Below are 13,194 nucleotides of genomic sequence, written 5' to 3'. Positions count from 1 at the left end.
TTTTTTGTTTTGTTTGTTTTTTTTAATGAAAACTCAACTATCATTCTTTTGAGTTCTACACATGTGGTGATACCCTTATTTACACCAGGATGTTAATACAATCAGTGCTGACTATTCTCAGAATAAAGTCCTTATATCCACAGTTTCAAATTGCATAAGTCAATGGTGTCCACTTTATGGTCTTTTCAAACATTAAAATTACTGTCTGGTATGCTCAGAATGCATCTGAGCTTATCTAGAAACCGTTGGCTTCTATGGGCTTCGGCCCTGCGGGCATCCACACTTTGTCCCCCAATGTCTAGTTCTAAATTGCGACCTTGTGTTTGTGTAGGTTTCACCAACGGCTGGTTGTAGTTTCCAAGCGAAGGAGAAGAGCACCAGCAGTGGAGGCGCAAAAAGATGCGTCAGCAGTTCTGACTATGACAATGCTAAAATGACAGCAGCCTAAACGTTTAGCCGAACTTCACCGGACCTGTTTGGGAACACGGTGGCAATGCAATGAAGTTGATTATGACGCTGTTCGTGCATCACCCCTACTTGGCTGCTTTGACTGGACGGGTCTAGACTGACAGACCAATGGAGCGGGTCGGGGAGGATTGGACGTCTCTTTTCTGCTGGACCACGAAAGAGAAATGATCTTGAAGGTGCTCCAGAAAGATGAAAAACTGCGGAAACGAGAGGAGAAGAGGATACGGTGAGAATTAGCCCTGTGCTACTGTTTGCCATACAGGGGTATTGTTTTCAGTCCTGTGTGTTTGTGAATGAAAGAACACAAAGATTTTTGATGATTGATGATTTTGATTTGGATAAATTTTGAGAAAAAATTTGATAAACATCAAGGACGCAGGCCGAGGTAAAAATATTTGTCTAGGCTTATAAATGGGGAATATTTAGAACATCTATCTCAAGGAATTGGTTAAAGGTACACCAGTGGTTTTTTTGTGTGTGTGTGTATATATATATATATATATATATATATATATCTATATATATATATATATATATATAACACACACAAAGGAGACAATATAGCGGCTGCACTCTGTGTTGCGTTGTTTTGGTCCCCTCAGGACGCAACTCATAATTCCGGTGTGGAAGTTGGACTCTCTAACCAGAAGGCTAAAAATCCAGGGTTGTGGCCAGAGAATCCTTTTTTTTTTTTTTTTTTTTTTTTTAAGCTGTTTGGGAGCAGGTTTACTAGCTACATATGCACAGCGACACCTGCTGGCTTTCCTTACTATACATACATAAAGGCAAGTGTATACAGCTAATTATGTAAGCTCACTGTCCAAACACTTATGGGCTTGAGTGTACATTAGTGTCCAGAATAATAGTAGTGCTATGTGACTAAAAAGATTAATCCAGGTTTTGAGTATATTTCTTATTGTTACATGGGGAAACAAGATACCAGTAGATTCAGTAGATTCTCATAAATCCAACAAGACCAAGCATTCATGATATGCACACTCTTAAGGCTATGAAATTGGGCTATTAGTAAAAAAAAGTAGAAAAGGGGTGTTCACAATAATAGTAGCATCTGCTGTTGATGCTACAAACTCAAAACTATTATGTTCAAACTGCTTTTTTAGCAATCCTGTGAGTCACTAAACTAGTATTTAGTTTGTATAACCACAGTTTTTTTATGATTTCTTCACATCTGCGAGGCATTAATTTCGTTGGTTTGGAACCAAGATTTTGCTTGTTTACTAGTGTGCTTGGGGTCATTGTCTTGTTGAAACACCCATTTCAAGGGCATGTCCTCTTCAGCATAAGGCAACATGACCTCTTCAAGTATTTTGACATATCCAACTGATCCATGATACCTGGTATGCGATATATAGACCCAACACCATAGTAGGAGAAACATGCCCATATCATGATGCTTGCACCACCATGCTCACTGTCTTCACTGTGAACTGTGGCTTGAATACAGAGTTTGGGGGTCGTCTCACAAACTGGGCCCTTGGACCCAGAAAGAACAATTTTACTCTCATCAGTCCACAAAATATTCCTCCATTTCTCTTTAGGCCAGTTGATGTGTTTTTTGGCAATTGTAACCTCTTCTGCACATGTCTTTTATTTAACAGAGGGACTTTGCAGGGGATTCTTGCAAATAAATTAGCTTCACACAGGCCTCTTCTAACTGTCACAGCACTTACAGGTAACTCCAGACTGTCTTTGATCATCCTGGAGCTGATCAATGGGTGAGCCTTTGCCATTCTGGTTATTCTTCTATCCATTTGATGTTTTTTTTCTGTTTTCTTCCACCACGTCTCTGGTTTTTTTTGTCCATTTTAAAGCATTGGAAATCATTGTAGATGAACAGCCTATAATTTTTTGCACCTGCGTATAAGTTTTCCCCTCTCCAATCAACTTTTTAATCAAACTACGCTGTTCTTCTGAACAATGTCTTGAACGTCCCATTTTTCTCAGTCTTTCAAAGAGAAAAGCATGTTCAACAGGTGCTGGCTTCATCCTTAAATAGGGGACACCTGATTCACACCAGTTTGTTCCACAAAATGACGAACTCACTGACTGAATGCCACACTACTATTATGTGAACACCCCCTTTTCTACTTTTTTTTTACTAATAGCCCAATTTCATAGTCTTAAGAGTGTGCATATCATGAATGCTTGTCTGTTGGATTTGTGAGAATCTACTGGTACCTTGTTTCCCATGTAACAATAAGAAATATACTCAAAACCTGGATTAATCTTCTTAGTCACATAGCACTACTATTATTCTGAACACTACTGTATGTCACCTAATAAGCCTGCAGTGCTCAAATATTTATGGACCCAAGTGAGTTCCTCGGGTCAGAGTACCCTGATAGTATATTTTTTTTAACAGTAATATGAAGTCATATGTCACCTTTCTATTGGTCACCTTGGACTTGTATGACCTGAAAGGTTAAACTACTTTTGAATAGCTGTTTTGAGGAATTGATTCAAGATGGATACTTATAATTTGAATATCAAGTCAGTTTCAAGGTTATTGCTGTTTAACTTAAATAAGATAAGACTTTATTGCTCTCACAGTGGAGTTTGGAGCTAATATGGATGTAACACAGTGGAAGGGTTGGTGTTCATCGGCAATAAAGGAGCTCAGTTTTGGTCAGAAACATCAAATGTCGAGGCCACATAGATTCATATCATTTGGTAATCTACATGAACCATAAGCAGATTGCCGCTCAGCTTTGTTTTTATACTGCTTTTCACTCTTTGTTGTTCTCCTGATTCTTGTAGCAAGCTGAAAAATGAGTTGCTGGAGATCAAGCAGAAAGGTTCCCGTCCAAACCAGTACTCTGGGGAACGCCAGTGTGGTCGCTGCATGAAGAATCTGGGCCTGATTTTTTGACCGTGGTGAGATCTGTGAGGAGTGCCACTTGCGCATCTGCAATGCGTGCCATATAACGCTGCCCCAGGGACACCAGTGGAGGTGTAACATGTGTGCCAAAATCTTGTAAGTGTGACACCACCGGGACCAAAGCAGCAAAGTCTTAATGAGACAAATGGACTCCAGATGTTTTGGACTTTGTTAAATGGCACAACAGCTGTCTCTGTTTGTCTGTGACGACCTCAGGTGTCTCACTGTTGTCATCATCTGCAACAATAGGATTTAGGAAAACTCCACCCAAACCCCAAAACAGTTCAGAATGAAAGTTATTCAGAGAAAATAGATGATTATGAGAAGCAACACTAGTAATTTGGTTTGATTTCTGTCTTTTCTGTCGTCCCACTGTTGTATACTTTCAACATTTACGCAATAGCAATTTGATCAGAGAAAAAGTAGTGATATCAATGTCTGCTTTGACAGCTGGTTGTCTCCAGCTAAATGTTCCAGGTTCAGCCACAATGCTTTTGATAAAATCTGGGTTGCCAATGTAAAAACTGTGAACATGCAAAAAGTTCTTACAAAGGTTCTAACCCAGGTTTTCCAACTAAGACTCTTGTGGCTTACCCACTGCAGGATAGAACTGATTCAAGAGAATGTTCCAATGGTGGGTTCAAATTCTGAGAATCCTCCACAATGACATGCTTTCACTGTCATGGTCTGCAACTGTGAGGTGTTCCATGTTAGATCAAGAACAAACTGGGTTGCATGATTACACCAGAATTGTTCACCATTTTCACGGAAACAATCACCCGCGTTATTGAAGACAACCTACCCCTGGGAATTAACAACACCACCACAACAGATGAAAAGGCTTTTTCAAGATTGGCTTTCTGCAATGAAAATTAAGGCATCTGTGACGTTCTTCCATATGCAGATGACAGCTGTGTTACAGCCCTCTCAGATAAATGTCTACAGCAGATCCCAAATGCCTTCAGTTGCCCATAGATTAAGGTTAGACATAAAACCACTCCAAGATGGCTTAGAACATGTTCCATCCATCACCAGTTGAGACAAGTATCAACCAGCAATTAAACTGAGAGAAACAGTCATATTTGCCAATGCCAGTGTTGCAGGACCGAACGGTCCCCCCTAAAAATCAGTCCGCCCTGCATTCACTGCGCATGCGTCATTAGCTGTGGTTCACGATATCACCTCATTTCTGCTTCAAACTGCACTCCAGTCATTCAGTCAACAATCATTTCCAAGTAAATTCACCATTATTCATCAGAAAAGGCAGAGGAAGTGGTCATAGCTACATGAGCTGCTAGCTGTTGTGTTCACTGACTGTCCGCCATTTCAGAGAGTCACGGAATGTCGCCTCGTTCTACTTAAAATGGCCTCATTTCTGCTGAAAACTGACTTTAGAATGATTAAGAGGTTGTACCGTGTCATCTGATGGCTAATAATCCCATTAATACGTTGATCGCTTTGGGTGAAGACAGTCCGTCCACAGGGTGGCCGTGCTCCGAAATGACGCATGCGCAGCGGAGGCAGGGCGGGGCTGGGGACCGTTTGGTCGTCGACACCAGTATAGCTGATTTCACTCTACAACAGAGTGCTTTTTTACTCTATTTAGACTGGATTAAATGTTAAATTTTACTGAGCAAAATTTACTATGTATGCACCCAAACCTTGAACAACATAATGACTTCATATGAAGATGCTTGAAAAGCTCCATCAATGCTGTCATTCAAAACATCTTGAATATCAGCCTGGATCTGTGTGATGTTATTCAGATGGAATCTTCTACTCCAAGGTGAAACAACGCAACGGTAGAAGAAGAAGAGATTCAAGGACGCCTTAAAAACCAACATGAAGAAATGTAACATCGACTTTAATAATTGGGAAAGTCAAGGACAGGAAATTGTTGAACTCTCATCCGAGAAGGAACAACAACTTTTGAAGCTAACAGATGGGCAAAACTAGAAGAAAAGACAATAAAACACAACGAGAGGCAGCAACAACCAAAGTCAAATCTGTCATCTGAATCTACTTATCCAGATGGTTGAAGAACTTTTAAAGCCAGGATTGGACTCATGAACCATTTAAGAATCCACAATCACATCGACGGAATGGATACCATCATCCTCACCCCAGAGGGGTAATCATGATGAGAGTACAGAACTGATTCTGTAAGTTAGTTGGTATGTCTGTGTGTATCTTGAGGGTGGGGACTAAGCATTTGACATTGACCTATAGCCAGTGTAAATTCTTTTTAGGTCACTCTGTGCTGGTGAGGGCAGTGATTCCCCTCATTTCAACAACTAATACAGTGCCGTTAGGAAGTTTGTATTCGTATAGAAAACTGGGAGCTTAAGTAGATTTTTGGTGGATGGTCGTATGAGGCTGTGTTTGAAGGTGGGATGTACAAAGAGGTGTACTTACTCTTAAATAGTTTTAACAAACAAAGTGTACGTTTGTTAAGACATGGTGACATTGAGATACAAAGAAACACACAGAGAGTTGCACTTGATTTGTTCAGAGCCCATTTCCGCATTTATAAAATGCCACAAACCCCACCAAAAATTAAAGTACTTAATTTACTCATATTTACAGTCAGTCTGGCTAAGTGGGACCCATTGATTAGGTGAAGCTAAGATAACTGATTAAACTGGTGCACTAAACACCATAGAAGAAGAGAGGGTGCACATTTGGGGAAGCAATGCATTTCCCAACCCTGTAATGAAAATAAAGGTTTCAAAGTAAAGGTTTTGAAAATTAATCCCCCAGATTTTCATAATAAAGGATGCACATCATCTTGCCATGCTCGAGCCATATCTGAAAGCTGAGGCTGATCTGACAAACAGTCAGAGAGATATGGGAGCCACTCTCTCGCACTCACACAGACATTTCAGATCATCTCATTGGAATGATACCGCTACACTCGCTAATGGCGGCAGACAAAAAGTTTGCCTTTGGGAAAGAACAGAATTGGTAGTGGTTATAGCCTTTGTCAGTAGCTGGTGTAAAGTGGCCCCAACCATGGGAGTGTTAAGCTCTGACGTAACGCATCATGTGATAAAGCTTTCCGGGTCCAAACAAAACACTTGCGGTTATGTAAATTGACGAGATTCATTTCATAAATGGTCGGTACAGCTGCTACAGTGACAGCAATCAAAACAAAAAGGCCAGGGTAGTCACTTCTGTTTCTGTTTGTCATCGGCTGGGAATCTATAAAAAGACAGCTCCGGTGGGTCGGTCACACATCTGGGAACTCCGCCTGTGAGGTCTGAGCTTTGAAAGAAGCTCAGCTGATGCAGATGACCAACGACCATAAACGGGTGACAAAGCGCGCATTTTTTTTTTTTTGGTGGACCCAGAAGCTAAAAATCACGTGATGTGTTACGTCTCACTTAACAACCAAATACAGCACTATAGAAGAACTAGAGCGTGAACTTCCTGTGCAATGAGATCAATGCAAGATACAGAAAGTGCATTTGTTCCGCTAATATTATAATCTGAGATGATCTCATGCTGCATTTGCAGTAACCCCACCCCCCCCCCCCCCCCCCCCCCCCCCCCCCAAGCATGATCGCTCTGTCTGTGCATTACACGTTATGCGAGAGGCATCTTTCCGTCTGAAAAGTTCTACTTTACTGGCATCTTTAGCACTTGTTTTTCCTCAGAGGCTCTTCTCTCCACCTACATGTGCATTAACCTACAGCAGAATGTCCACTGCAGAAAACCATATCCTGAAGTACAGGCAGAGAGACGGTGGTTACACCGGGAAAAAGTAAACTGGTGCCAAACTCCAGGAATGTGCTGAGTCTCAGAATGACACAGAGGAAGTGGATTTTTCTGCTAAGATCAGGCTGCTCAGGACATGAGTGTGTTTGCACGACAGGGAGCTGAAGGTGGTGACCGGCGAGTGGTTTTTGGAAGAGAGGTCCAAACGCTTTGAGCAGAAGATGCTTTACAGTGACATCGTCAAAGAGACCATCCTCAACAGCCCCCCTGGTGAGTTTCAGCACCAACACACGGAAAACCATGTAATGGTTCCTGCGAAAACTGTTGTTCTCATTAGTTTCTGTGGTTATGCCGGATATCAGCCGATTACTAGTTGATTGTTCATGTTTTACATTACAAGCCACAGACAGAAAGTCTCCAGACAGCACGTCAAGTGCGCCCGAATCGGAACGATCCAACACCCCCAGGACTGGCAGAAGTGGAGTATGCGGTGCCGTAGCTGGTGCCAAGAGGAAAGGGTAAGTCTAACACACACACACACACATACTCCACGGTAAACTAATTTCTAACACACAATTAATCATAAAGGGATTTGGAAGTTGTTCACCAAGGAAACCATCAAATGCTCTCTGCTTCTCTTTTGTCTAGTGTGAGGATTTTCGGATTTCCCTCTGGTTTCGGTCTTTTCATGAATATAACAGCTTGTTACTCGGAGCACTTAAGAATAAAAAAGAACTTTATTAATCCTGAAGGAAACTGTTTTACTGGAGTGCTTAAACAGTAAACATGCCTTCTTTAAAAAAAAAAAAAAAAAAAAAACTTACAGACCAATAGGGCACCGCAGTCTTATTTGAATCCTGCGTGATATCGTGGGGTTTGACCACTTACGGGGACCTCCGCTCCCATTGTGCAACACAGCATAACTTCACACGAATAAATGGTGTATTGTTTTGTTTTCTACTGCAGTCACCGAAGCAGTCACAAAAAGTGGGGTTTTTTTTGGTTCCCAGTAGAGAAGGGAAGACAAAGCATAATATCGTGGGATTTAACCACTTACGGAGACCTCTGCTCCCGTTGTGCAACACAGCATAACTTCACACGGATAAATGGTGTATTGCTTTGTTTTCTACTGCAATCACCGAAGCAGTCACAAAAAGTGTTTTTTTTTTTATTGTTTTTTTTTTTCGGTTCCCAGTAGAGAAGGGAAGACAAAGCATGATATCGTGGGATTTAACCACTTACGGAGACCTCTGCTCCCATTGTGCAACACAGCATAACTTCACACGGATAAATGGTGTATTGTTTTGTTTTCTACTGCAGTCACCGAAGCAGTCACAAAAAGTGGGTTTTTTTTTGGTTCCCAGTAGAGAAGGGAAGACAAAGCATGATATCGTGGGATTTAACCACTTACGGAGACCTCTGCTCCCGTTGTGCAACACAGCATAACTTCACACGGATAAATGGTGTATTGTTTTGTTTTCTACTGCAATCACCGAAGCAGTCACAAAAAGTGTTTTTTTTTTTTTATTGTTTTTTTTTTTCGGTTCCCAGTAGAGAAGGGAAGACAAAGCATGATATCGTGGGATTTAACCACTTACGGAGACCTCTGCTCCCATTGTGCAACACAGCATAACTTCACACGGATAAATGGTGTATTGTTTTGTTTTCTACTGCAGTCACCGAAGCAGTCACAAAAAGTGGGGTTTTTTTTGGTTCCCAGTAGAGAAGGGAAGACAAAGCATAATATCGTGGGATTTAACCACTTACGGAGACCTCTGCTCCCGTTGTGCAACACAGCATAACTTCACACGGATAAATGGTGTATTGTTTTGTTTTCTACTGCAATCACCGAAGCAGTCACAAAAAGTGTTTTTTTTTTTTTATTGTTTTTTTTTTTTCGGTTCCCAGTAGAGAAGGGAAGACAAAGCATGATATCGTGGGATTTAACCACTTACGGAGACCTCTGCTCCCATTGTGCAACACAGCATAACTTCACACGGATAAATGGTGTATTGTTTTGTTTTCTACTGCAGTCACCGAAGCAGTCACAAAAAGTGGGGTTTTTTTTGGTTCCCAGTAGAGAAGGGAAGACAAAGCATAATATCGTGGGATTTAACCACTTACGGAGACCTCTGCTCCCGTTGTGCAACACAGCATAACTTCACACGGATGAATGGTGTATTGCTTTGTTTTCTACTGCAATCACCGAAGCAGTCACAAAAAGTGTTTTTTTTTTTATTGTTTTTTTTTTTCGGTTCCCAGTAGAGAAGGGAAGACAAAGCATGATATCGTGGGATTTAACCACTTACGGAGACCTCTGCTCCCATTGTGCAACACAGCATAACTTCACACGGATAAATGGTGTATTGTTTTGTTTTCTACTGCAGTCACCGAAGCAGTCACAAAAAGTGGGGTTTTTTTTGGTTCCCAGTAGAGAAGGGAAGACAAAGCATAATATCGTGGGATTTAACCACTTACGGAGACCTCTGCTCCCGTTGTGCAACACAGCATAACTTCACACGGATGAATGGTGTATTGCTTTGTTTTCTACTGCAATCACCGAAGCAGTCACAAAAAGTGTTTTTTTTTTTATTGTTTTTTTTTTTTCGGTTCCCAGTAGAGAAGGGAAGACAAAGCATGATATCGTGGGATTTAACCACTTACGGAGACCTCTGCTCCCATTGTGCAACACAGCATAACTTCACACGGATAAATGGTGTATTGTTTTGTTTTCTACTGCAGTCACCGAAGCAGTCACAAAAAGTGGGTTTTTTTTTGGTTCCCAGTAGAGAAGGGAAGACAAGCATGATATCGTGGGATTTAACCACTTACGGAGACCTCTGCTCCCGTTGTGCAACACAGCATAACTTCACACGGATAAATGGTGTATTGTTTTGTTTTCTACTGCAATCACCGAAGCAGTCACAAAAAGTGTTTTTTTTTTTTATTGTTTTTTTTTTTTCGGTTCCCAGTAGAGAAGGGAAGACAAAGCATGATATCGTGGGATTTAACCACTTACGGAGACCTCTGCTCCCATTGTGCAACACAGCATAACTTCACACGGATAAATGGTGTATTGTTTTGTTTTCTACTGCAGTCACCGAAGCAGTCACAAAAAGTGGGGTTTTTTTTGGTTCCCAGTAGAGAAGGGAAGACAAAGCATAATATCGTGGGATTTAACCACTTACGGAGACCTCTGCTCCCGTTGTGCAACACAGCATAACTTCACACGGATGAATGGTGTATTGCTTTGTTTTCTACTGCAATCACCGAAGCAGTCACAAAAAGTGTTTTTTTTTTTATTGTTTTTTTTTTTTTTCGGTTCCCAGTAGAGAAGGGAAGACAAAGCATGATATCGTGGGATTTAACCACTTACGGAGACCTCTGCTCCCATTGTGCAACACAGCATAACTTCACACGGATAAATGGTGTATTGTTTTGTTTTCTACTGCAATCACCGAAGCAGTCACAAAAAGTGTTTTTTTTTTTTATTGTTTTTTTTTTTCGGTTCCCAGTAGAGAAGGGAAGACAAAGCATGATATCGTGGGATTTAACCACTTACGGAGACCTCTGCTCCCATTGTGCAACACAGCATAACTTCACACGGATAAATGGTGTATTGTTTTGTTTTCTACTGCAGTCACCGAAGCAGTCACAAAAAGTGGGGGTTTTTTTGGTTCCCAGTAGAGAAGGGAAGACAAAGCATGATATCGTGGGATTTGACCACTTACGGGGACCTCTGCTCCCGTTGTGCAACACAGCATAACTTCACATGGATAAATGGTGTACTGTTTTGTATTTTGTCTTATAGGGTACTGATATTTTTTTTTATTATTTATTGTGTCAGTTTCTCATGAAATAATGGTTTGACCTCAATTCACCAAAAAGTAAATTCCATCCATTTTCTATACCTGCTTACTCCAGTCAAGGGTCACAGGGGGCTGGAGCCTCAAAAAAAGTAAATTAATAAATATAAATAAAATGCATTTTGTAAATTCAGTGAAAATGCATTAAAGCCAGGTGGTTATTGGATTAACGATTGCAGAGTTGGAATATGGCTTTATGTTAATGAGGTGTGATTGAATGGTCTGTTGCACGTCCGTAGATGCTTCTGCTCTTTTAAAGTGCCCCTCTAGCTGCCAGTAGAAGGTCTTCTTAATGGGCACATTGCGAAAATTGAGCAGACACTTTTGAATGCATGACATTTTATTCGGCACAGTGAATAAGATCAATTAAAAACAATGGGCACACAACTGTTAACTTGCAGCTTGAATGGACATGCAGCCTAACAGCTGTGATTTTGTAGATGCAAACATGTGTGTAGATGCATCTACAAAAATATGCAGATGTTGCAGCTGGAAGTGAGAGAAAACAAACCCTTTCACACTAAATGTTAAATAGATCTGCAGTGTCTTGAGGGTGCAGTATTTGACAAAAGCACAGGAATACATCAAGTGGATGCTTGTTTTTATTTGGTAAAGAAACTTCTGCTGTAATTAGCTTTTCCTCAGGCTGCAGGCTCCTATAAATAGTTCTTGAAAGCAAGATTTCACATCAACAATGTGCATTCTAAGATTAACAACAGAAATAATTTTGCACAAGAAGCCAGATCGACTACATTCTACAGTTCATCTCCATTATTGTATAACTAAAGCTGAATATTCACTGAATATAAATCAAATTGTCCCTTGTCCAGTATTTCCTTGAGCTAATAACAGCAAAAAAGTACATGAATGGTTAGATTAGTTCATCCTGGCCATCTAGTGTAGACAATAACTCAAAAACTCAAAAAATAAGTCACCAAATTAAAAAAGAATATATAATGAGTCACTTCCAGTGAACTTTGATGCACAAAATCAATCTTTTTTTTTGTAATATATCTAAACCTGTCGCACATTACAAATGGTTGTGGTTAGTTTGTTTGCCTTCTGTACACCGGGCATGTGCTCATTACTATTTTCTGCTCAGCTAATAAGGCAGCAACCACAAGGAGAGACATGATACACTCCACCCAGCTAACAAAGAGCTACATGAGCAAATACGGGACAAAATATACTCTATAATTCTCGAAAATACCTTACATTATGTGAAATATACAAGCAAATGGGAAATTTAAACCAGAATTAAAGAATAAATAGAATGTCTGGCTGGGGACTGTATTAAAACCGTTCATCAGTACTGCAAATTAGTGACAGCAAACTTGAAACACTACTTTGAAATGTTTTGAACACTGTTCCAGAATGCGTGTCAAAGGGAAGACATCGGGAGTTGTGCTAAATGTGGCCTCAATAGCTCAACCACTCTTTTAAAAGAAATTCTTCCATATGTTACATTGTTGGACTACAATAAAACACAAGTGAATGAACTAGGACCATTGTTTTTGAATTTCATATTTCAAGGCTGCAGTCAGCTCAGGGTCTGTACATGCACTGTGCACGGTCCAGGGTTCACCTCTTGCCCAGTGACGGTTGTGGTAGTGTCTTAATTGGAATGAGCAGGTTTAGAAAACGGATGGATGAATCATGTATGGTTGGGTGACTAATGGGTCAACAATATTATCTTTAAATTTTGAAGTAACTCAACATCTGGATGCAGATCCAACATCTTTTAACACTTATAATGTAATGTTGCCCTGTTGGTTTTATTGTTGCGAATACCCCCCCCCACTGAGAGTTTAGTACATTTAAGGACTCTGTGTTTTGGGTGAAGGATGAAAATGGACAGAAGAGGAGGCCACTCATACCTGAAGCCAGAGGATGGAGTCAACGGCGCCACTATGTCAGACGGAGATGCCCGAAGCACCAGGACTGGCCGCTCGGCTTCGACACCGCGCTCACCACGGTGAGCACACAAAAACAATTCCAAGGCTGGTCCAAAACAGGACTTCAAAATCTGATTTTTATATTTTGTTTAGTGAGGCGTCACCTTAGTTTTCATGAGTAATTTTTAGCTGCAAACATTAATATCTGTTTTCAAAACACCCTACTACCTTATATATGAGCTCACTGAAAAGGTTTATATTATGAGCCCTTTTAAATGAAGTGTTATTTATATAGATGACTACTTTTATATGCTTAAAAACGCTTTATTGTATTTTTATGCAGTACTTG

The 13,194-nt window shown here is 40.5% G+C and overlaps 1 protein-coding gene across 1 annotated transcript in view; it reads left to right on the top strand.

Annotated features, from left to right (window-relative positions):
* Positions 1 to 330: 330 nt before the first annotated feature.
* sytl5 (synaptotagmin-like 5) overlaps positions 331 to 13,194 on the top strand; it is a 48,763-nt gene continuing 35,899 nt past the window's right edge. The window contains 7 exon segments of the mRNA XM_034186213.1: positions 331 to 595; positions 598 to 694; positions 3,247 to 3,352; positions 3,354 to 3,463; positions 7,242 to 7,354; positions 7,485 to 7,602; positions 12,794 to 12,925. Of these exon segments, the coding sequence (XP_034042104.1) occupies positions 577 to 595; positions 598 to 694; positions 3,247 to 3,352; positions 3,354 to 3,463; positions 7,242 to 7,354; positions 7,485 to 7,602; positions 12,794 to 12,925 (695 nt within the window). The 5' untranslated portion in view covers positions 331 to 576.

Source organism: Thalassophryne amazonica, chromosome 14 (genome assembly GCF_902500255.1).
Source record: "Thalassophryne amazonica chromosome 14, fThaAma1.1, whole genome shotgun sequence".
NCBI lineage: Eukaryota > Metazoa > Chordata > Actinopteri > Batrachoidiformes > Batrachoididae > Thalassophryne > Thalassophryne amazonica.
The sequence above is the reverse complement of the archived record's forward strand: the minus strand, read 5'-3'. Positions and strand labels throughout refer to the sequence as shown.